Source organism: Sabethes cyaneus, chromosome 2, assembly GCF_943734655.1.
Source record: "Sabethes cyaneus chromosome 2, idSabCyanKW18_F2, whole genome shotgun sequence".
NCBI lineage: Eukaryota > Metazoa > Arthropoda > Insecta > Diptera > Culicidae > Sabethes > Sabethes cyaneus.
Window position 1 is genome coordinate 177,511,002 of NC_071354.1, and position 26,289 is coordinate 177,537,290.

At 37.3% G+C, this 26,289-nt stretch overlaps 1 protein-coding gene across 1 annotated transcript; it reads right to left on the reverse strand.

The window, feature by feature from the left end:
* Positions 1 to 691: 691 nt before the first annotated feature.
* Positions 692 to 17,363, reverse strand: LOC128738631 (uncharacterized). The gene is made up of 4 exons (XM_053833920.1): positions 17,195 to 17,363; positions 1,086 to 1,214; positions 875 to 1,006; positions 692 to 788 (listed from the first exon to the last, which is right to left on the reverse strand). Exons 1-4 carry the CDS (start codon positions 17,357 to 17,359, stop codon positions 699 to 701), a joined length of 516 nt encoding a protein of 171 aa, XP_053689895.1. The 5' UTR covers positions 17,360 to 17,363; the 3' UTR covers positions 692 to 698.
* Positions 17,364 to 26,289: the final 8,926 nt, after the last annotated feature.

Consider the following 26,289-nt stretch of genomic DNA (forward strand, 5'->3'; position numbering starts at 1 on the left):
TTTCCATCAGCTGCAATCTGGTCCAAAGCAGTGCGCTGCAGTCGATCACCTGGGTTGAACTGATTGAATTACCCAAAATGTTGACCGACCGCAGATGTGTTGGGTTTCGTCTCTATAGCTTATGGCTCTAGTCGCTGGAGGATTGCTGCCGAAAAAAAAGGTTATAACGGTGGTGGCAGCCATTATCTAACATAAAACGGCCAAGCCAGTCAGCCTCAGCATCATTCATACGATTACACCCAACGACGCCGATCTGTTTGAATTTGAACTTGGCAGCCACTCAGACGGCCGGTGTGCATAGTCTACAGGTGAACAGCTAATCAAAAAGAAACACACAAAGTGACATCGTTTTTCTTGTGGTCATTTGTTGAAATCGACTGCATGAACAGACGATGGAGCTTTTATTATTAGGTATTTACATACTGTGCTACATACACCTTAAAGGTTAGTTTCTTACACCTATCGTATTTCTTTTGCGTGGCAATTAATAATTTATTCTAATCTTTAAACACTTATTCAATTTGTAACTTTCTATCATAGCACGATGTAAGCTATATATTTGGCGGTGTGTAAAACTTTTTGATTGCGAAAATTTTGCTTTCAGGTTTTACTCGATTACTGGCTCTAACAAACTTTTCAAACAATCAACCGAACAATTCAGTCTACGTACGGTCAATAATGCAGTAATCACCACTCAATTATCTCCTTAATCCAACTAAACTTCCTCCAAAGTCATTCAGTTTTTCGGAAACGCTTTTGTTGGCACTGCGGAAAAGATTCCTTGGAGCCTGTGAAATAAAGAACAAAAATAATACAATACAATCGATTCAATTACCTTAAAGGTGTACCACACAAAAGATTCCTATCAACTCACCGCAAGAATTTTGTTGGTCAAATTAGACATCTTCTCCGTCAGCTGCACCAGCGGTTTTGTGATAAAATAAAACTGATCGCCCTCGTTTCCATATTTTTCCGACTCATGGATATGGTCAATTAGTGGTTCAGTCTAGCGCAAAATTTGTAATCGAAAGATGAGAATTTAATCTGCATAGGTTAGACAGTACACACCACAGACAGCTACTTACATCAAACCAATCCTTAACCTTTTTCTGCACATTATCGTACTTGCTGTAGATGTTGGAGGGAAAATTATCCACCTCTCTGCGGGCGTTATCCCTATCGGGTGGGTTATCAAACGATTCCAGGGCGCGAACCTACGGCAGTTGGAAACAAAAATAGCTATATAGTCGGTCGGTTTAAGTTAAAATTTCAAAAGCGTGTAAATGCTAATCAATTTTTTACTGCACTGCACTAATTGGTAAAACATTAAATCGTGCTTTATATCTTCATTAACTTTTTGTGAGCTAAACTAAATTGAAAGTCCAAAAAGAAAACCGATACAATTTATAATAACGAAACTTAAACATAAATTTTGAAACCTAAAAAGATAAAGAGAGTAAGTGACTGTTCCATTTCACGAAAAACACTTCCAAAATGAATTGGTTTTGAATAAGATAAACACTTTCAAAACACACCGCTGCTGTTGAATGATAAGTGGATTGCAGTGTTTTCATTCAGTGAACGAAACGTTGCTTAATGCATATGCTTTTGTGTCGGGTGCTAGGGCTAGTATTGCTTATAGGTTACTTTCGCTCACGCTGCTTTAATGTGGTGTGCGAAAAATTAAGCAATTGTTGCTATGCAATGTAAATTAATTAGGTTAAGCTTTTTTTCTCTGTAGTATAATGATGTTCGCTAGCTAACTGCTCTGTTGCTCTGTGGCGGAACTAGGGGGGGGCTAGGGGGGGCTAAGCCCTCCCTAGAAAAGATTTAGCCCCCCCTAGAAAAATTGACTAAGTTTTTTAATTTTTGAAAAACCAATAGTTAGATAAGTATAGGTACGAAAAACTTCAGAGTAAAGTTTATTTGCATGACTGTTATAAGATTCCAGGCATTAATGTGCATTAAATTTTAATATGCCGACGAAATAAAATGGTTGAAAAAATTCCGAGGACTATAGCCCCCCCTAGGAATGGGCGCTAGTTCCGCCAATGCTGTTGCTACGTTGAGAAAAATAAGAACGGATTCCATCGTGATTTTAAGCACAGATGATTTAGAAAAAAGAATAATCAAAAATCGGTCATCTACGCTTAAATCGGACCAATCGTTTGTTTCAATTAGTGTGCACAGGAGGAAGAACTGTGCAAAACGTACAAGTGTGGTAAAATGGTCCATTTTAAAAAGTATTGTACAGGTTTGCCAAATGGACTTAAAATTCCACGAAACTTTCTATACGTGCATTTTTAGTAAGCTTATTTTAGTAGTTTACTCGTTCAATCGAATTAAAAAATTCGAGGTAAGGTGTTGGGTGGATTCGTCCAGGACGGGTCTTCGTCTACTTTCGCAACATAGAAACGAATTGACAGCAATAGAAACTACTTTAATGCGAATTACATGTAATACATACACTATTCATTGGCAGTCATATATTATCTCTTCATTATCGACGAAAATATAATGTAAAGAAAACCGCTATTTTATCAAAAAATAAAAGTCCTTTTGGTTATCCTACCTACTTCGAATATGACGAAGAGAATTTGATGTTCACTTGGAGTCAATACTTAGAATGTTGAGCTGTGATTCAAACTATTTTCACTTTAGGCTCTTGCGCACGGCTTAAAGAACACATGAACCAGCTCTATCTATTTGAAGAAACCTGAGAAATTACAGTGAGAAAATAGCAATACGCAGAGTCCTATTCGGTGGATTACTGTCGTTCAAAAACAGATCAAAAGAGAAATAGATGGATAACGTGTCGGTATTGCCTACATACCGGCTCATTGAAGATAACTAGTTTTGCAGTGACAACAGCTTGCTTCTGGCGCTAGTAAACATTAAAATGTTCATATACACTAGCACCAGAAGCAAGTGGTTGTCACTCAAAAACTAGCTATGTCAACAGGATAGAAGAATTTCAGGCGCATCTGCTCGCATATATGCAGTAGTATAAATAGAGCCCCATATGCTGAAATTAAAAACAAAATGCTGCAAATGGCTAGTGAATGAATATTTATTTATATTTTCATATCAGAGGGGAATTTTTGTGTTTTTCCGTCATAAAAAGAAGTAGAATTGTTCTCTGATACCGAATTCACAGCTGTTTAATTTCTAGAATAAGTAAACGAGATCATAGAACGAGGTGTTTTCCAAACCATCATCAAGAGCGCGTAAGCGATTGGTTCTATTATTTCAGCCTAATTACGTGCTAATGGAGAAACATTGATTTTGATGTTTATTGAATAAAAATGAGCAAATTAATAACATTTTTATGAAAATAGCAATAACACATTAAAGCCTATGAGTTCTACATTCGTTTCAGTATTGTTATATAGCGGTACAGTTTTCATTTGCGAAAACGCAGCAAAAAAGGGAATGTATGCCGAATTTAGTAGCGTGCTGGAAATACCCTCCGGTGCCCTACTATCCGGGAAATCAGTACCCTTGTATACAAACCGGCAGAGGGAAACGGATAGACATATGTCTTCAGCACCAAAACACAGTTACCTTAAGCGCCATCCGAAACTTTCTTTGTGTGCTCCAGAGGGAACTTCCGCGGCTCAATTGGCTTTAAGCGGCTTGCGGTCAATAGTTTTTTCGACGTTTTGATACGTTTTGTGTTTATGTGTATGTGTATGTGTGTGTATGTATGTATGTGTGAGCGAGTATGTGTGTGTGGTTGTTGTACTTATATACACCCTCCAATCATGTGTTTATAAGGGTGCTCATTGTGCCCTACACACTGACCAATTTTTAATTTTTGAAACATTTAAATTGCAATTTTCGTCATCATGTCTATTATTTTTCAATTTCAATTCAAAGTTCAAAGTATGTTTTGCAAAGACGACATTTTAAAAATTCAGTCGTTTTGGATGCTTAAATTAGTCACAAGTTAGGGTGCTCATTATGCTCCTAATACCCATAGTTGAATTGGAGGGTATGAAATGGAGAGAGTTACCTGGAAGGAGCGTCAAACATAGCTCTGGTTCTCTCAAGCTCCCACCTGGCGCCTCCACGCAGAACTAAGTCAAATGATGACGGTCGATGGGCTTACCTGGAAATGCTTCATGTACTTACTGAAGCAGCTAAGCTAGGAGGTGCGAACTAGAGCGCCTGTTCTCCAGGTGAAGGGCGGCTCACACAGCGTCTGTCGCGAAACGGGCGGCTGTACCCGAGCAGGAGCGAAGATGAAAATAATATAAACACAATATCAAACTGTGTTATAATGGTATATTTTGTTATTGAATAGATATGGAGATACATTAATAACACATTTTGTTATTGAGTAGATATTTAAAACAGTGATTTTGTTATCATATTTTATTTTGGTCTTAAAATGACATTCGATATATTTCATAAAAAAATTTTGTATTGATTAAAGAGATTTTATATTATAAAATTTTTATAAAATGATTTTTTAATATCTCATATATTACTGCATTTGTTATTTAATACCTTAATAGTACTAAAATATGTTATTCTAAACTCTGAATACAGTCATGTTATTGCTTTGTTATTCAAATAACACAAGTTATTCCTTTGGCCTTAAAGGAGTAAAATTTTGATACTATTTTTTGTTATTTTACCAACTATGTCAGCTAAAACAAAACCAAATTTTAATATGAGTTATTCGATTTCCAATAACACATTTTGATATTATTTTGCTTTTCGCTGGATAAATGCTGTATCCCGCAAGCTGTACCTAAGATGGCAGACGCGGAAGCTGCCAGAAGTCCGCCCCTGACGTAAGTCTCATCATCCATAGTAAGACAATGAGGCTTCTTCAGCATCCGGGTGTACAGTTTCCGGTCCCGCGGCAATCCCACCGTATTTTGCCGTTCGTCACGATTTATAGCCTTCTACACTTAGTACGTATGCAGTGAATCCCGTTCCTTGGGAAAGACTTCGTCAGATTCAATTTTTTGGCTACATCTCTGACCAAAGCATTGGCATTCTCCTTAAACACTTCCACGACACGCTTGTGATCCTGATCACTAATAGAACACCCATTCTGACCGTATTTCTCCTTCCAATCGATGCTCATTTTCCAGGTGCATGCGCAAAACCTATTCACGGTGTTCCTTTTCGGGCTATTTTTTCCCATTTTTGAAAAATTGACCGCGATGAAAACACAGTGTTCAATCCACTCTAAACTACTTCTACCCAAAATTTCAAGAGAAAATACCCAACGGGTAATTTTGTACAGCGTTTCTTCCTTGGTGCAATTTGATGTGGGACACCCTTTAATGACCAGTGATCCAGTGACACAATGATATTTAGGCAGAGCCGGCGTTACAACGCGCGAGGCCCTGTGCAGATTAAGCAGTGAGGCTTTTTTTATACACATTTTACGGAGTGCTCATACCCATTGATGGAGTTAAGTTAGATAGTTGTAATCTTGTGCCCCAATTCGGTACTACATGGTTAAAAAAGCCATGAACTTTTGGGAAGGAAAGTTTCCAAGAAGTTATGTCTAGATAAAGCAAGAGCCCCGTAATTGTAGAGCAGATGTACTGAACTTTAAATTTCAGACATACAAAGGCAGCGGCAGGTTTCGGTGTCATCCGGTATTATTTAACTGATAAAAAGCGGGACAGAATCCAGTTAGGGGTCTCGTGATTGTGCGCAATTCGCTACGACTTAAGTTGAGTAGTTTTTTAGCTACTGTAGGACTTGGGCAGATAAACTGTTTAACTGTTTTGTCCCCCTGTATTTGATTCCAATGGGATGCTTTTATTTATTTATTTATTTATTTATTTGCAGTCAATCGTGTGTAGACCGTGATACAAGCTTAACCTAATGTTATCAATCGATTACATATTCTATTTATGTTTGCTCGTTTCTGCTAGTTTTCTGTTGTTATTGACTTGAATTACTTATTGTCCTAAAATATTGCTTCAATTTGGTTTTTTTAATTGTGAAGTCAATAAAATTACAATGTTGGTTGTATAGCACCATCATTTGATTTATGGGCCCGAATTTAGCATAATTAGTTCGATAATGATCCGTGGCAAATAGTGTACGAACACGTAAATTTCTAGTAGGTGCGTAAAAATTTAATTTAGATAAGAGTTCGGCAGAGTCAATACGTTGTGAGACTATGTCATTAACAAATGAGACCATTGCAAATTCACGACGCGCCTTTAATGTTTCGATATTTATAAGCTTGCAGCGGTCGTCATATGACGGAAGAGGAAGGCTCGTCCAATTTAAATTACGGAGTGCATACAACAAGAACTGTTTTTGTATTGATTCTATTCTATTTATGTGTGCATTGGCAAACGGAGACCATACCACGCTACAGTACTCAAGAATTGAACGAACGTAGTAAATGTAAAGTGTTTTTAATGTGTATGGGTCTCGAAAATTAAAGCTAAAGCGTTTTATGAAAGAGAGCATGTTGCTTGCTTTACAAGTAATTGTATTATAGTGATCTATAAACGTTAATTTTGAGTCTAGAATAACTCCCAAATCTCTAATTCGTTCACAATTTTCTATCATTTGATCTCCAAGGGAGATGTTGGTTATAGGTGTATTTCGTTTCCTACTGAATTTAATTAATTTACATTTGTTCACGTTTAGTTGAAGTAAGCTCTTCTTACACCAATTATAAAAAATTTGAATTTCGTTACAAAATGTGTTGACATCTGTCTCATTTTTTATTTCTAAGTATAATTTCATATCGTCGGCGTAAATAAGGATTTTTATATTCTTGAGAACGAATGAGATATCATTAACGAATAAAATAAACAATAGCGGTCCTAAATGAGACCCTTGAGGGACTCCAGAAGTGACTTGAATGGGATTAGATGTTTTTCCTTTAAATTTAACAATTTGCTGGCGATATGTGAGATATGATTCGATCCATATTAAAAGTTCTTGATGTATACCTATTTTTTGCAATTTGAAGAGAAGCATTGGTATATCAATGCGATCAAATGCTTTACTAAAGTCGGTATATAAGGCTTCAACGTAGTTTCCATTATCCATTGCGTTAAGCGAAAAGTTAACAAACTCGAGTAAATTTGTTGTGGTTGAGCGTCCTTTGTAGAAACCATGTTGTGTATGAGTAATTCTATTTTTTATTTGCGAGAATACCTTCTTATTGACAATTGCTTCAAAAAGTTTTGGAATACAAGAGATAATTGCAATACCCCTATAATTACGGATATCAGATTTCTTACCAGCTTTGAACACAGGCACTAAGAAAGATCTTTTCCAGATGCTTGGGAAAATTCCAGATTGAAGGGACAAATTAAAAAGCCAGAATAGTGGAGTAGCTAGCTCTGTTGCTAGTTTCCTTATGAATGCTGGAGGTAAACCGTCTGGTCCGGGGCCTTTGGAGGAATCTAATGTTTCTAAGGCGTCTAATATTTCTAATACACTAATTTGTCTAACGTTTACGTCATTTGAGGATTCTGGAAAATGTGTAAAGTAGCCGTAATCGCGATCCTCTTCTGTGAATGTACCATAGATATCTCGGAAGAAAGTGGCAAAAAGGTCGCAAATTTCTTCTATGTTATCTGTGGTTTTTTCGTCCAAATGCATTCTAGATGGAAAGTTTTCTGATTTTAATTTTGATTTTACATAGTTGAAAAAGTTTTTTGGTTTTGATTTTATCTCACGCTCGGTTTTTTGTATATACTTTTCAAAGGCAACATTTATCGCTTGGTTTAGTTGATCACAGAGATCAAGATAATTTGCTAAGTTATTGTCATTGTTATGGTTTTTGTATGCTTTATGTGCTTTTTGCTTGCGATTTTTTATATTTTTTATTTGACTGTTGTACCATATAGGATGCTTTGAATGAGCCTGACGTCTTCGTTGTTTCATAGGCACCTCGTCTTTTAATATTTCAAATATGAGCTTATAGAAGGCTTCGACAGCCATTTCTACATTGTTTTCATTTCGAAATACATGTTGCCAATTAATATTGTGAAGCCTTTGTTTTATGTTCCCATAATTTGCGGATTGAAAGTCCGATACTTTTTCATATTCGCACTCGTAGGGACGCAGATTTTCATGTATAAATAACGAATATTCGATGGCGGTATGAAATACCTCGTTTTTCCATAATGGAGTTTGCGATTCAGTTACGCAGAAGTCTTCGCCTATGTTAGTAAACAATAAGTCTAAGTAGCAATCTTGCCTATTCTTTATGTGATTAATCTGATAAAGGCCCAAGTTGGCAGATTTGTCAAATATTAATTGCAAGGTTTCGTTTTCACCAACGACTGGGAGAAGAATGCTCTCGTTGTCAATGTCTGTAATGAAGTCAAGATTGCGTTGGTTGAAATCTCCGTATATGTGAAGCTTTATTTCAGGAGAGAGCTCAGATAAGACATTTTCCGCGACTTCAAAAAACTTTTCATAGTTTTCTTTACGTGCATTGTTTGGAGGAAAATAGACGGACGCAAAGATATGTGTCTCACCAGCTATTCGTGCTTTCGCCCATACATGTTCAAATTCGGTAAATGATGGAGTGATTATGATGTCTGAGTCTAGCTCTGATAGAATAGCAATTAATACACCGCCACCTGATTTCATTTCAGACAATTGATAATTACGATCATTTCTATAGACATTATATCTATTACCAAAAACTTCCTCGCTATGTACACTATCATCCCAACTAGTTTCGGTTACAAGAATTATAGAAAAGGAGCAACATAAGATATTCTTTTGAATTTCATTAATTTTGTGAGCACTTCGCATGCGGTTTAGATTTTGGCAGTATACCGAAACTTCAGTTACCGTAGAATAATTAAGCGAAGAAGTTGATGGGGTTTCAATGATTAAATTATTTGGTATATTTTCCAAGCAATGTTTGGAATGAGTATTAATAGTAGCGTGGTTATCAAACATATTTACCGAACTATGACTTATTTCATCAAAAACACGAGTGTTGCTGCAGGCAAGCCATACAATGTGTAGCAGAAGAATTGGATGCCATCGGTCGTTGCGGTTCATCATTTGTTGTGTAAGGGTTGAGCGTTTCTCCCCGCTGAAATTGTATAGCAGGCCTCAAAGGTGGTCCAGAAAAGTGATGTCTAGCAGCCGCAAGTAGTACTCTATCCGGGGGAAGATGATTTCGATGATTGCTGATGTATTGTGTTGTGGATGATCGAAAGAAATATAGCTGTTATTCCTGTTGTTGTTGTAATTATTCCTGTTGATATTGTTGTTATTCCTGTAGTTGTTGTTGTAGTTGTTATTCCTATTGCTGTTATTGTTATTCCTGTTGCTGTTGTTGTTATTTCTGTTGTAATTGTTGTTGTTGTAATTTCTGTTGTAATTGTTGTTGTTATTTCTGTTGTAATTGTTGTTGCTGTTGTTGTTGTTGTTGTTGTTGTTAATATTTCTGCGGTTGTTGTTGTTGTTGTTGTTGTTGTTAATATTTCTACGGTTGTTGATATTAGTCCGGTTACTATTACTGTTATAGTTATTTGATCCTCTGTTATGATTGTGACTCCTGTTGTTGTTGTTGTTGTTGTTGTTGTTGTTGTTGTTGTTGATGTAGTTGTTGTTCATAGTAGCACGTAGTTGACGTTGAGAGCGCTTCTTCCGATTTCGCCACGCCTTGAATTCCTTAAGTTCCTGCATTTCGCGTCGTTTTATTTTTTCATCGTATTTCCTCCAGTCAGCAGACCAACGCTTTGTAGAACCAATGAATCGCCATCCCGAATGATCATTGCCATTATCATTATTCAATTCCTCAGCTATGCTAAGAACGGGTGCATGTTGGGGGGATTCTAATTGAGTAACTTTTTCCGATAAATTGTGTATCGCACCCATAATCTCTGCTGCTGGCCAATTATATAACATGTCAGCAGAGACGGCACCATCATTTATTACATTAGACGTAGTTGAAATCGATTTAATTTCTTCGCTGATCAGTTTCAAGTCAGCTGAAATTGATGACGTCATTGTTTGTAACGTAGCAGCTATGTTATCGTTGAATGTGTGCATCGCTATTTCCATCATAGAGGTCACGTGGTTTTTAATCGACGTAGCATTACCAGCTGTGTTTCTGCCGGCCGCCAGCTCTTTTTTAACGTCAGCGATTTGTGTTTCAATGCGCTCGATCGTTTCATGTATGGCGCATACATTATTTTGCTGTGTTGTTCGATGAATCACTTCGGAGTGATTATTAATTACTTCAACTAACTGGGCTTGTTCCGCAGTTAGCGATTTCAGATCTATAGCGACATTTATTAGTGTTTGGCAAGAACTGCAGCACGGCAGTATATATGCCAGTGGGTCGATCTTTCTGTCTCGTTTGCGTAGGGATCCTCGCTGAACTGTAACTCCGGCACAGGCGGCATGAAATGATCGTGTGCATCCGACACATGTCAACATTACTGAATCTACGGCAGAATCCGCCAAACAAATCTCACAATTCATGTTCACAAAACTAAACTGTAAATCTAGCACAAACAAAACGAACAAAATTAATACGCGTCAAGCGCGAAAAGTAACGCGAGCAAATTTAAATACGTCTACACTGTTCAACGACTGGATTGCGGTGGGATTTCTTAGTAACATAATCTAGGCAGGCAGCCGGGCTTTTTATCCAGAATTATTCCAAGGAGTTTGACATCCTTACTAAAGCTCAGTCTGAAACCAATCGGTATTTTGGAAGTAATGGCATGTTTTCTTCACCTAGTGAATGATAACGATTATTTTTGTGGAATTTTTATTAAGCCCGTCTTGTAAGTAACATAATATGGTGTTTAAAGCTCCTTGCAAGCTGCTTGACAGTACAGCATCAAATTTTCCTATAATGATAAGTACAACGTCGTCGGTGTAAGCAATGGTAACCTAACCTAACCTCATACCTAACCAAGCTGTGATAGCTTGTGAAGGAGTGTCGGCTACCAGTGTCAGAGCAAGGAGGAACTCCTCCTTCCGGACATCCTTAGATCACCGATATCGTGACCGACGTATTTCCCACCGATGTTGTGATTTAGGGGAATTGTGTATAACGTGACCCCCCCCCCCCCCCTGGCCAATGTGCCCTACCTTCATTTTTCTCTAATCAAGCGAAATTAAAATGCAAAACCACCCAGAATCCATAGTATTTGATGGAACTAGCCTATTATGCAAGTATGACAGTTGTCACATGCTGTAAAAACAAAACAAAAATAAATTTGTTTTTGAACAGATTCCGATGTAACTTTTGGCGTCTTTTATATAAGCTATTTTCTTGTCAAAATCTGTAAATAACCGTTTGTTGCGATTTGATTGCGTAAAGTGAACTTCAAAAAGACATCTCTGCCAAAAATTACGGTATGAAACGCTTGATTTGCTTCAGCATTAATATTTTTTCAAATAAGTAAAAGCAGGCCAACATGCCCCACTTGCGATGCACAGTGGGGCGATTGCTCTGGGATCGTGAACTTTTTTAATAACTCTTTTCATAGTGTTTTTTCAATATGGCGTCTTCGGAAAAATTTCTGTATATCAATAGACGCAACAACTGGTGGTTAGTATAAGTTCGGAACTCAAACACAGGTGACGCTGCAAAATTTAACTTTCTAATTTGACGATATAGAGCTATAGTATGTTCTAAAAAGTTTTAGATAGTCTTATTATGAAGCTTTTTGCTGAACACATTATTCCTCTAAGTATCACAGTTTTTGAGATATTAAGCTTCAAAACTATGTAATTTAGGGAAAAATAGTGTTCTGCAAACATTTGCATCTGTCAAAAGCACATACTTTTGCAGAAAAAAGTGAATACGTATCTTCTATACAGAGCGAGATACTGAACGATTTAGGTAAAAATTAGCCATATTTCTCGGCCGTGTCACATATACCAAACGATCAGGTTCGACGAATGAGCAATGTCTGTGTGTGTGTGTGTATGTGTATGTGTGTGTGTGTATGTGTATGTGTGTGTGTGTATGTGTGTGTGTGTGTGTGTGTGTGTGTGTGTGTGTGTGTGTGTGTGTGTGTGTGTGTGTGTGTGTGTGTGTGTGTGTGTGTGTGTGTGTGTGTGTGTGTGTGTGTGTGTGTGTGTGTGTGTGTGTGTGTGTGTGTGTGTGTGTGTGTGTGTGTATGTATGTGTATGTGTATGTGTGTGCGCTTCAATTTTCAATCGCCTATTTCTCTGGCTGAACCGATTCGTCTGCTATAACTTTTATTTTAAAGCTATTTTTACCTAGTACCGTGAATTCGGGTGAAATTGATCACTTTTTCGAGTAAATTTTAAATATCTTTGAATAGAAACATATTTAGGAAGATGATTCAATTTTAAAATAAGTACTGTAGTGCTGGCTACACGACAGTATCATCTATATCTTATATAAATAGTTTTATTTTAGATAAAACTTAATGTAATCGTGAAATTGAAAATTTACAAATAACGGGTGAAATTGATCACGTAGAAATCAAGACGATATTGCTATTAAACCATACGCTCTGACAGCAATAACCTTACGTGCAGTATAAAATCTGGCGTAATCGAGATATTGCCTGTATGTAGGCAACAATGTCGCGTACAGCAACTAGCACAAAAATCAAACAGTCAGCTCTACATTAGCATGGTTGATGCATCTGCTAAATAAATATGAACGATAGAAAAGATATTAAGCCAATTTTAGCATCGTAATCGTTTGTTTTTGTTTAAACATTGCTGTATATATGTGTAAATGTACGATTTTCGTATACAATCTTCACCAATCTAGTGAAACAAATAATTTAATTCTCCTCATATACGGGAGCTTGACTGTCTCTTTGAATGTGTAGTTGCATTTCGCTATGTAAGCACAAACCGATCTCTTGCACTCTCATGCAACTGCCATATGGAGCGTTTGTAAAATTTGTGCGAAGTATTGTCTGTCTTTTGCACCCTTTTATAAATCTCCATTCTGCTTTACAGAAAGAATAAACTTTCGTAGGTGGCAGCTCCATTTCGCACCCATAGCGATCTAGAAATCTATGTTGCCTCAGTTCATGATGTTATCAATCGTTTTATTTCGTAAAAGGTCAAATCAAACAATTTCTGTCGCATAATTTTATTCATGGAAATTATCAAAGCACAGCCAGATAATTAGAGAATCGAATTAGTTCTATCAAAATTTCCTTCTGCAACGAAATTTGTGTTAACAGCAAGGAGTTTTATCGGGCATGTTGAAAATTGCGATTCGATCAAAATAGTAAATTTTAAAAAATCAAGCCATTTACAAGATCAATCTTGCTGAAAGCCGAGTGACTTTGACCTGTAACTCAATCTTTATATGGATGGGTGCATATTCAGCTTTATGAATCAGTATAAACGTAGAATAAAGAGTTTTTTACTCGTTAGTCCAAGCTGATCAATTTCACCCGACTGATCAATTTCGCCCGAATCGACGGTATATCACTATTAAATTGTTTCGTGGTCTGACTTTTAGTTTAAAAGTTATAAGCAAAAATGTGAAAACTACGTGACACGATTTTCTCTGGAACCACATAGCCGATTTCATCGATCTTAATACCAAATAAAAGCTCTTACTATTGCTAAACTTCAGGCCAATTTTTATTGAAAACAAACAAGTGGTTTATAAGTTATGCTTAAAAAACCAGTTTTGACAAGGTTCAAATGATCGCCTGTTTCTCAGAGATGGCCAAACCGATTTACGTGCTATTAGTTTCATTTGTCAGGTAATATAGCCGGATAGATCACTATTGAATGGTTTTTGATTGGATGGTTAATTTGAAAGTTATGAGTAATTCAATACACCACACCAAAATTAACAATAATTTATAATGATTTTAACCAAGAAAAACCTAATTTCAATTATTTTAACATCAAACGAGAGGTTTTCACACTACGAATATATATGCAAAATTTCATAAGAATTGATTTTACCAGTCAAAAGATATTAACCCTCGAACACTCGCGCCAACTTTTATAACACAGTTACTCGCGCGCACAATAGCCCAAAACCAAAGAAAACGTGCGCACTAGAGTTTTGACTAGGAAAACTTGGTTTTAAGTTTATCGAACCTTTGGAAGAGTTTCTTGAAATTGAAAGCTCTATCGTCTGGTAGAATTTGATTTTTGATTAGTCCCCCTAAAAGTGAAATAAAAAAATTATTTTCCTTCAGTTTCAATATAACACATTGATGTGTTCTGCAAAGTTTTAGAGCATATTATTACAAGAAATTTTGCTGAAGACAGTAACCTTCTATCTCTTCAACGAAGAGATCTTATTTATTGTATATAAATTTGAAAAATCAGTTTTTCTATTTTAGCTCTTTTTGTAATTGTTGTATGACTTTTTCATGTATTACAAAGTTATATAAATAATAAAAATACACAACTTTGCTGAACATAGTATACCTCTATGTTTCCTTGTTTACGAACTGTAGAACTTTGATTATAAAAAATACCCTGATTTTGACCCCGAATCACTCGACTACCAACAGACGGATACATTTTAAACATTTTACATTTGCTGGTAGTTTTGCTGCACACAGACACCATTTTTCCATATGAAGAAACGAAAGAAAATTCCAGTTGGGGCCAACTGCGGTACACCTCACATGCTACTTGCTTCGTTTCTGTGATGTCGGTTTATGCTAATCTATTTTCCTAACAATTTAAAGTAATAATGCATTGAATAATTCTGACATTTTGCTCATAACAAGTTTATTGAAGAATATACGTTAGTATAAACGTAATATACGATTTGTAACTATATAACAATATGGCATTCAAAAACCTACGTATGGTGTACAAAATACAACAACGTGAGTAACTGAAGGTTCATAAAAATTGATGAAATTTATTCAAGAAAACTTTATTGTTGTAATTCAAATAGAATGGCGTTACAGGAAATTATGCATAGTTCAAAAACCTATTAACTAGACCTTTACTACGCAATGTATATGTTAAAGAATAATATTTCATCTTACAACTTACTTTTACTTGCACTTACCCTCATTAGTAACAACTTACTCAGCAATTTCATGAGAAAAGAAACTATCAAAATTTATAAGTGCTTCTATTTGGCCAAATTTTGTAAACTTATTCAATTTCCAAAAATTTCATGTAAACCAAACGTGTCGATTTCTATCTCAAATCGCAAGTAAGACGGTATAACAAAGGTTCCTTTCACCACTAGGTGGATTAAATTAGGTTTTTACACTTACTCCTGGTAAAATTTCCTAACAAAAACCAGTATTTTTTGTTATTTTTGACGATTTTTGGCAAGAGTCAAAATCATTATGTGAGGCAGAACGCCAAAGCCCGTGGACAAAACGCACCTAGTTTGCCCAGTTAGACGTTAAACGCAACCAAAAAATTTACCATTCAATCACGTGTTAAATAAACTCCTAAAACTAGGCTGCTGAAATGGCGAAAGCGTTCGTTATAGCGTTTGTTAAAAACGCTTGTTTGCTGGGACATAATGGGTTCATATCTCAACATAATTGGCAATAAAATTTAATCATCTAATTTTCTCCAACTGATGTGTGATGAAATATTGTAAGCTAAACAATGTACAATTAAGTTTAAGGCAAATTCCAAGTTCTATACAATACATAATATTGCTACATTTTTATTAAATAATCCGAAACAAAAGATGTACTGCAAATTAAAAATATTTTATAACTGTTCGATCCCGCTGTGATGCATTCTGCCCCTGTTTTGTATTTTGAAGTTTTGTGCAATATATGTGAAAAATATGCATAGTTAATGCCGTTTTTGTGATGAATCATCGAGTATGACAGTATATCAATTAGATAGACTGTATTTATTATGAAATTTGCATACCGAGTAGTGGTAAAAGCTTAAGAGAAAACCGTGATTTCTTACATGTGGAATGAGTTCGCGGATAATCGCTTGATTTTATTGGATGTGGCTATGTTTGATGCTTTTACATGCTACATGATTATGTTTGTTTGTATGTTTATATTTGAGACCTTTTAACCATATATGGTCATTCAAGTTACATGATTATGTTTGTTTGTTTGTTTATATTTGAGACCTTTTAACCATATAAGGTCATTCAGGCTACATGATTATGAATTAGCGTGTTTTACACCAAAATAAAATGCGCATTCATAATTTTACCAAATAGTTTCCGCGTTTAGCAATTAATAGCATGGGCCATTCTACCCCCACGGTGCGTTCTGGACAGTCTTCCCCTACTAAGTAGTGCAGTGCGGTATCCGTAGATTTGCAGTGTTAGTATGCATGTTGATTTCTATGCAACGGAGTTTTTTAAAAACTCATTACGGATATAGTGATCCGTGATTTTCTCCATCAGTATCGCTGTCAGGGATTGTCCACTAGACTTTTTTAAACATTTTTCTCTAGTTATCACCAAACGCGAGAACCACCCCCCTCTCCACCGAAGCGCGAGACTCTGTGCGATCGCACGGGTTTGCCGGCCCAAATGCCGGCTCTGTATTTAGGCACTTATGCAGCAATAGTCATTCCCCAACTTTTAACACAACATTTTTATGTATTTAGGTATTTCATACCTTGTTGAGAAACACATATGATTCAGAAACTCGCTTCCAAAACTTTAAAAGCAACAATGCAATGCACTAAATTATCCGGGTGACGATAATAGGTGATTTTGCGTCCATTCAGTCTGAGGTTATTTTAAGCCGTCACGATGAAATATTTTTGAACAAAAAATCAAAACAAGTTTTTCTGTGAAGCGTTTTCTTAAATGCCAAATGTCAAAGAGGGAGGCTACCCAAAAATATTCTAATTTGTAGGAGTCCACTGTAATACATAAGAATGTCATACATTTAACAGATAATACTATGTGTTTGAATTTTTATACAAATGTTTAAATATTTTCATAATAAAAAATGTGATGAAATGTGAACTTGACACTGAAAGTCTTTTACAATGTCTATTGTTAGGATAGTCAAAATCACAAGTGCACAAACAAATACACATAATAATTGCGAAAATGCCTTTGCGCTGTTGCAATCCACCGTTTATAGCGCCAACTCCACATGATTTACTGCAACTCATTGTTATTACATAATAAATGCAACAACCTTGCCGGTTTTGATCGCCAACCGAACTGACGCGCGACGACTAGCGTGCTTTCGAGCAAATAGGTAAACAAACACTACTCTGGCTAAGCTTCACCGGCCAAACAAGATACCAACCAAACAGCACTTACTGGTTCGTTTCCAATCCAGGTCACTTTTTTAAACTCCTTGTCGAAGGCCTTGTCCCGAAATTCTGTCTTCCCCCCACTCTTTCCCAGTGGAGCACATTGGATTCCAGTAATTTGTATTATCGAAATTATCACTATCGCCGTAACTAAGAGCTGATTTTGTGTCATCCTGTTTAAAGATTAAACTGCACCGAATTTTTTTGGCACTGAAAAATGCAATGAAACGCGCTCGCGAAGGTTAACCGAAATCGAAAGTGGTCTTCACCAGAAGAAACTTGTTGATTCCAACCCGACCAATAAATGACTAAGAAGCTGCTCGTAGAATTGCTTAAGCTTGAGCCCAATTGCGAATGGAACGTTTTCGCGCTACTCCCCATCGTCGGTTGCTGATGGTTGATGCCGGTGTCCACCACCCCTACTGCTTGTTGTATAGGAATGTTTGAATCGATTACCCACTGCTCGGTTCAGTGCCGATGCCGACGATCCGCCAGTGCAGTGTGCAGGTCAGGCACCAGCTGATCCAGTCGAGTGTGAGCAGACGACACGCGAGCTCCGCGATGATAGGCACATGGCACATGCTTGAGGCTCGGTGCTGTTGTGATGCATGCTGTGTGGTTGTTTTTCATTGCCCAACAACCTTTACGATTGTGATCATTTTGCTGCTGTTGTCATCGGTAATGTACTGTGCGTGTTGCTGTTTGTTTTATTAGATTAAATTAATATGCAGGTAATGTTACAAATAAATGTATTGCAATAATTGCAATTAAAGGTCACAACTTTTCTTTCTCTAAACATTTTATGAACATTTAATTTCAGTCAAAAACCATAATATTGTACTCTTCTAACAATTAAAATTACGCATGACCAAATTACGAGCGAATTTGGTTTGAAAATTCAGGAATTAACATTTCATTCTGATTTTAGGAAACTTTAGGTAAACAATTGTTTATCGAAAACTCCCATTTCTTTTCAGTAAAATCGATACTAGATCCATTTTTCTTTGTGCCGCTTATTCCCACGATTCCAACACGGTTAGATGCTAGATTAACCAAGCTTTAATATTATAAACCCTTTTTAGATTTATGAGTTAGAGTTTCAACTCTTCTACCGTAGAAGTTCTACGTAATTAATGGTGAAAATTATACGCAAACATTCCCTTTAAAGTATCGAAAAATAAGAATTTAACGCTAGATTGCAATGAATAGCTGTCGAATTTTCTCTCCATGCCCATGTCTTGAGATGAACGAGCACGTTTTGGGAGACGAGATTTGAATCACGTTACAATACCACCTGTACGCTGGTAAATAGATACATATATATTTTTATTCCAAGAATCTCAAAAATGAACACCCGTGCAAGTATGCTCGCAGATCGCGTGGCTTTTCACAACGTAAAGCACAGTGTATTGTGTACCTCTATATGCTGCAGTAACACGCCTGTGCTCTTTCGTATATTTGAAACAGCAGCTTATAATTTATTGATATTTTTGATACTAGTATTTTTTAGTTATGTTAGCATAAATGCGTAATCAGTTGTTAAACGAACTGTCAACAAGTGATGCGTACGTAGTGTACGGAGTACATATCTGCACTTACAATTACTTGTGCTACGAGGAATTCTTTTGCGTTTGCTTGCAAGAAATAAAGAAACCACAAAAGTACTTCCGCCCGCGACACGTTTATCGTGACAACGAATGCTCGCCCGGTTTGAAACGTGTTGGGAAATGCGAGCTTTCACGAGCTGAGCACGGTTGTTCAGACAGCACACGAAGGACACGACGATATGCGATACCAAACCACCTGGGGAGCATTATACAAGCGATAAAATGCGTGCCCGTGGTCTGATTTTTCCGACTCCAGAAGAAGATGGATCACATTTCTTACCGGTCTGCTTTTCAACTCATCCGGCAGCTTGATGGTACTAAGTCGTGTGATGCAGTATGTAAAGACAGTCGCGACTATAATGCGTAGGCAGCAGGGACGATTGTTTTGCTTAAGCATGCTGCCGTCGCACGTACACATGATTAGTCTGGTGCTTTGAGGCAGTGCCTTTTATTTTCATTGTAGTACTGATTAGGTGACATGCGGAGTGCCAATTTTCATATTTGTGCCTAGTTCAAACTTGCAATAATAGGCCGGGAGCCTGTCATGGTCTGGATACGACAAAAACCGGACCAAATGCTGCAATTTGTTTATATTTTTAATAATTTTTTTTTTGTAAATTTCTGAATTAAATTAAAATTTATGGAATCGCATTTGTTGTTAGAATAAGTATTTGTGTTTGTATCATGATACACTTTGAACTCCGCCAGTGACAGACCTTTGCTGATGAACCGCCACGTGTGGCTCCCTAAAAAAGAATGAACAAGTGATGGGGAAATTGGATCGGGACCCGACCTGTCTGTCACAAACAAAGATAAAGGAGGAGTGTTAAGATTTGTCGCTCGGCGTGCGGCTCCGGATGGCTCCATGGCAAATTTGTGGTGGATCCATCCGGAACCGCACACGAGTCTCTTCCGCGGCAAATCTTGTAAAAATCTTTTGCTCACAATATAGCAAGTAGTCCAAAAGCATGCTACATGTTGAGCAAAATGCGGAAGAGGACCCCAATCCTCGGTGTAATGCGACCCCGTGAATGCTTGGGGGGTCTAATAAAGTTTCCCAAGGTCGAACGGAGCCTGCATGGTACCAGAGCACCCTGTGCAGTAAATTGCTCCCTCTGTTCCAAGCTGGTAAAGGACAGTTGATTTTCTCCCCAGCAGAGTTCAACCATCGCCATGAAAAACCTTACAAAAACAATTGATGGGGCAACCAACGACCCCCAAGAGTTGCTGATAAGCACCGAAGTAGGTGTAGAGGTGGCGCACGACGGTAGACCGGAAGTGCGCACTCCGATCGGCACGGACAATAATGGCGAAGTAATGGATACAGGGATGGAAGAGGACTTTAACCTCGACAGCATGTCGCTGGAAGGAGGACTCTCGGCTTCATCCCTGATCCTAAACTCACCAACAGGGAATGCGGAGAGGGACGCGGATAACCTTCCCGATCCAGCGACGCTGCCTGAAGTCAAGGGGCAACCTGAGGCTTCCGGAGATGTGGCCAAGCGTCTCGCCAATGCGCAACGGTGACGGCAGAAGTGGTATCGTAGCAAGGGCTACTTAAAGGAGGAAGCGGAGGAACTCGCCCTTCTGCCGGCCGGCCAGCCTGACCAGCTAGACCTGGTCGTTACCAAAAGGCAACGATCTGCTGATACGGCGTCCCCGAATATCAGCAACAAGGTCCCACTAAAAAGAGACAACCCAGCCGAGCCTGCGCGGGTCCTTCGGCCCCAAAACCACCCTCGGGGTGCACATACAGGGAAATAGTGGATGCTTTCAGTGTAGCCATAACTACGGCTGATTATCCCATTTCACTGCTCACTGTTCTTCTGAATCACATTGCTGACCAGGAGACTCCAGACATTAGGCCAAAGTTCAGGAGCTGCCAGTTCAAGAACGGCTACTTGACACTGGCTTGCTCTGACCAGAACACGGTCATATGGCTGGAGCAAGCGGCATATACTCTCGTCCCGCGGGAAGGGGCACAACTTCGGACCTACGACACGACGGACCTGCCGAAGGCACATACCTTCATAGGGTACCCGCCACCACCAAGACAATGCAATCCCGCAACGTTGAGGTTGGAAAGGCCACCTAAACAATGCACTCCTGCGAAGACTAGACGGGCACATCGAAAACCTCGCAAGAAGCGTACGCATCAACCACCAGTCGATAGCAGATCTTAGAGGCTCAATTCGCCGTTAAGTGCGGGTCGGACATATGTGGCTTGTCGCCTGCAGCAACCGAAGCCTGCCGGCGTGGGCGACTCGGCCGCTCAACACAGCGAAAACGCTGCTGATACCCGTTCGCCAAGGCTCGATCCATGATTGGATCAAGCTGAAAACGGTAATCCTGCCACAAAATGAGCAGCTTTCGCTGCGTTCAGGTGAACCTCCACCATGCCAAGGGCGCGTCTAGTGTCCTCGGCGCACTACGTTTGCAAAGGAGTAAAACTATACTCGAAGGTGGCCAAATCGGTCATCTCCGCATACTTCGGTAGTTCAATCTGACACCCTTAGTAACTTCAGTCAATGACCGCATGGAAACCAGGCCCAATATGGACGTTCCATATGAGGTGCTTGAAACAGATCGCTCAATGTGGAATAATGGAGGGCTCGATCTTACATCTGGAACTATCTGCTTTTTTACAGATGGCTAAAAAATGGGGGCCTGCACAGTTTACGAAGTCTACGGACCCGGTATCAGGGAACTATAAACTATCTCATTAGGAAAGTGGCCAACCGTTTGTCAAGCAGAAGTATATGCAATATACATCTGTGCAACAATATGCTTGAAACGAAAGTACAGGCATGCGAAAATTGGTATCTTCACGGACAGCCAAGCAGCACTACTGGCACTCAAGTCCGCCAAATGCGTGTCCAAATTAGTTTGGGAGTGCAGCACAGCATTGAGGGAGCTCTCCCGCCAAAACAACGTTTTATTACTTTGGGTGCCCGCCCAGCTAGCACCAACTCGTATATCAATGTACAAAAATTATCGTAAATATTTCCTAACACATTCGAAATCGTAACTAAAGCTGGATAAAGTGGCACCAAGTTGATTTTCTATCGTATATAATGATAACAACTGACATACATACGATTTTCAGCACAAAATCGTATAGTAGTACGGAGAGACTCCCGCTTAATCGGATATTATCGTATATAAATACTTATATAGTCGTAACGCTTAAAATTATTCGTAATCACGTATATCGCCTCCAAATTAGTACGGATATGCCAATTTTGCGCATCAAATATGATTTATTAGCATGTATATCCCTTTAAGCTCGAGCCCTCACAATTGTGTAGGTGAGACATGACTACTTTTAAAAAATTTTCCTTTCTTTTCTAAACGTCGTACTTTTACATATATGGCGCCAATCTCTTGTGTAAACATCGTAACTCGTAAAAAATAGAAAATAGCTGAAAAAAAGTTTTCTTTTGTGTTTGGATTAATTATTGCCTAGTCTTCAAAACCTTGTGAAAACAGCAAAAAGTTTTATTATTGGACCCGTATTTCGAAATTGCTTAGATAAAAAATTATTGGTAATAAGTATTTCTAATTGATGTAATTAAAAATTTACGCGAAATAACTTTTACAACTTAATTATGCACATTGTTTTTCATACCTACAAAATTGTGTAGGTTCGGCCTTATTGCATACCTACTTTAACCTTCACGTTCCCGCCCACAGTGGAACGGATTAAAAAGAACACGGACATCGATATTTGTGACGAAACTACTAAAGATATCACCTTAATGTCTTCTGCAAAGTGTCTTCGCTTTATAAGAACTTTTTTATGGTGTTGGAAAATTTGGGATTAAGGGGATAACACAACAGATAGAAAAAATAACTTTTTAGTTTCAAGCTTACCGTCTTCGATTGATGAGAAACATTTGTAGGTAATATTGTTTTGAGCAACTTCACTGAATGAAGAAAGTGGCTATCTCTTAAGGGAAAAAAGTTACGGAGCGAAACTTGCGGGTACCCCCTTAATATTGGTTTTTTTTACATAGCTCTTTTATTTCAACTCTTATAAACATGAAATGTTCTGCAAAGTTGTAGACAATGCTAATTTGCATATTTTTGAAAAATATTTGGAAACTCTACAATTGCCGGTTTTCAAGTTGTTGAAATTTTTTGCTTTTTTATTGCAAACTTTAAGGGGATGTTTCTTGAGTAATAGCAGAATGTAGCAGCTGACTTATAATGTTTTTGCAACATCCACTCTTTATGTATAAGAGCATGTATACATGACAGTGGGATCTCATGGGCCAAATGAGTAAACTGCATTTAAGTTTATCAGTTTCAGGCGACAACTTGTTAAATACATATTATTTACTTTGATTCTCTAACAGGTAACATCGAAAAAACCCGATTTAATCCACCTAGTGGTGAAAGGAACCTTTGTTATACGGTCTGACTTGCTATTTGAGATAGAAATCGACACGTCTTCGGAACATAATTCATCTATTGGTTATCATTGCGTAGTGCGTTGGTTTACAAATTTTTATTGAAAATTGAATAAGTTTACAAAATTTGAACAAAATAGGAACATTTTTAAATTTTGGTAGATCCTTTTTTCATGAAATTGCTGAGTAAGGATAAGTAAGTTGTTATAAATAAAAGTAAGCTGTAAGAGAAAATCTTATCCTTTAGCATATACATTGTCTAGTAAAGGTCTAGTTAATAGGTTTTTGAACTATGCATAGTTTCCTGTAATGCCATTCTATTTGAATCACATCAATAGAGTTTTCTTGAATAATTTTCATCAATTTTTATTAACTCACGCTGTTGTATTTTATACAACACTTGTAGGTTTTTCAATGCCATATTGTTATAAAGTTACAAATCGTTGTTTAACTAACGTATATTCTTCAACAAACTTATTGTGAGCAAAATATCATAATTATTCAATGCATTAATAATTTAAATTGGGAAAATTTATGCAGCAAAACTATCAGCAAATGTAAAACGTTTAAGATGTATCCGTCTGCTGGTAGTCGAGTAATTCGGAGTCAAAATTAGGGTATTCTTTATAATCAAACTTCTACAGTTCCTAAACAAGCCAACATACAGGTATACTATTTTCAGCAAAGTTGTGTAGTCTTACTTTTTGTACAATTTTGTAGTACATGAAAAAGTCATACAACAATTACAAAAAGAACAAAAAAAGAAAAACTGATTTTACAAATTCATATACAATAAATAAGATATTTTTATCTTCGCTGCAGAGATAGAAGGTTACTATCTTTAGCAAAATTTCTTGTAATAATATGCTCTATAACTTTGCAGAACACATCAATGTGTTATATTGACACTGAAGAAAAATATTTTTTTAATTTCACTTTTAGGAGGATTAATCAAAATTTAAATTCCACCAGACGATAGAGCTTTCAATTTCAAGAAACTCTTCCAAATTTTCGATAAACCTAAAACCAAGTTTTCCTAGTCAAAACCCTAGTGCACACGTTTTCTTTGGTTTGGGGCTATTGTGCGCGCGAGTAACTGTGTTATAAAAGTTGGAGCGAGTGTTCGAGGGTTAATATTTTTTAACCGGTAAAACCAATTCTTATGAAATTTTGCATATATATTCGTAGTGTCAAAACCTCTTGTTTGGTATTAAAATAATTGAAATTAGGTAAATTATCTTGGTTAAAATCATTATAAATTATTGTTAATTTTGGTGTGGTGTATACGGTTGCTCATAACTTTCAAATTAAACGTCCAATCAAAAAACCATTCAATAGTGATCTATTAGGATATATTATCTTTCAAATGAGACTAATAGCGCATAAATCGGTTTGGCCATCTCTAAGAAACAGGCGATAATTATTACCTTGTCAAAACAGGTTTTTTAAGCATAACTTTTAAACTGCTTGTTTGTTTTCAATTTAAAATTCCTGAACAATTTAGCTTTAATAAGGGCTTTCATTTGAATCTAAGATCGTTGAAATCGGTCATGTAGTTCTGAAGAAACCCGTGTCACGTATTTTTCACATTTTTGCTTATAACTTTTAAACGAAACGTCGTATCACGAAACAACTCAATAGTGATCTACTAGACAATAACACCTTTCAAACAAAAGTAATAGCGAACGATTCGGTTCAGCCATCTCTGAGAAACAGGCGATAGAAAAAATCATTACATACATACACACACACAGACATTGCTCAAATCGTCGAACCCTATCGATTGGTATATGTGACTTGGCCCTCCGGGCCTCGGATCAATTTCGTGTTTTTCGACCAATTTTTAAACCTTTGTTATAGTATCGTTCGAGCTAATGACTTTTTTCCACGATGCCCATGTCTCCAGCGGTATATCTAAATATTTTTTAAAAATCAAATGTTTTCCAAAATTTAAATAAAGCATATGAACAACTCACAAAAATGTCGATTAATTTGTTCTAAATGATCTTTAAGCATAAGCATAAGCATAGGAAGCATAAGCATAGGATACCGCCCGTGTGCTGCTACTTCGTTATTGACCAAGACTGATGAAAATTGCAAAATGATTACTGGAAAAGCTATACTTGGGACAGTAGGCTATTCCTCATTGTGCAACTTTACCAGACCCCTGCATGCTGATCAATACCGACGCCGGCCACGTCCGAATGCGGGTCCATTTGGGATGGGAAGGAATGTTAGTCCAATACTTGTTGCTACTAAAGACCAGGGAATCCTCTGCATCTTGATTAATTTGTTCTAAATGATCTTTTCTCTAAAAGTAAAAATGACGGAATAATCTTTTTACAATTCTCATGAATTCTTGGTTTTGAAAGATGTTAACTCTCGAACGCATGATCAGAATGTTGTAATCTTGTTTCCAACATGTCAAGAAGTCTATTGTAAACAAACTTTTTATATTGTTCGTTCAAACAAATTTCATAAGTTGCTTTAAGGATCTAGGTCAGCAGGCGGTCTTTCTCGTTGGAGGGTTAAATCTTCAAAACTGACAAACTTAAATGCAGTTCACTCATTTGGCCCATGAGATCCCATTGTCATTTATACATGCTCTTATACATAAAGAGTGGATGTTGCAAAAACATTATAAGTCAGCTGCTACATTCTGCTACTACTCAAGAAACATCCCCTTAAAGTTTGCAATGAAAAAAGCAAAAAATTTAGACAACTTGAAAACCGGCAATTGTAGGGTTTCCACATATTTTACAAAAATATGCAAATTAGTATTGTCTACAACTTTGCAGAACACTTCATGTTTATAAGAGTTGAAATAAAAGAGCTATTTGAAAAATACCAATATTAAGGGGGTACCCGCAAGTTTCGCTCCGTAACTTTTTTCCCTTCAGAGATAGCCACTTTCTTCATTCAGTGAAGTTGCTCAAAACAATATTACCTACAAATGTTTTTCACCAATCGAAGACGGTAAGCTTGAAACTAAAAAGTTATTTTTTCTATCTGTTGTGTTATCCCATTAATCCCAAATTTTACAATACTATTTTAAAGTTCTCATAAATTGAAGAAACATTGCG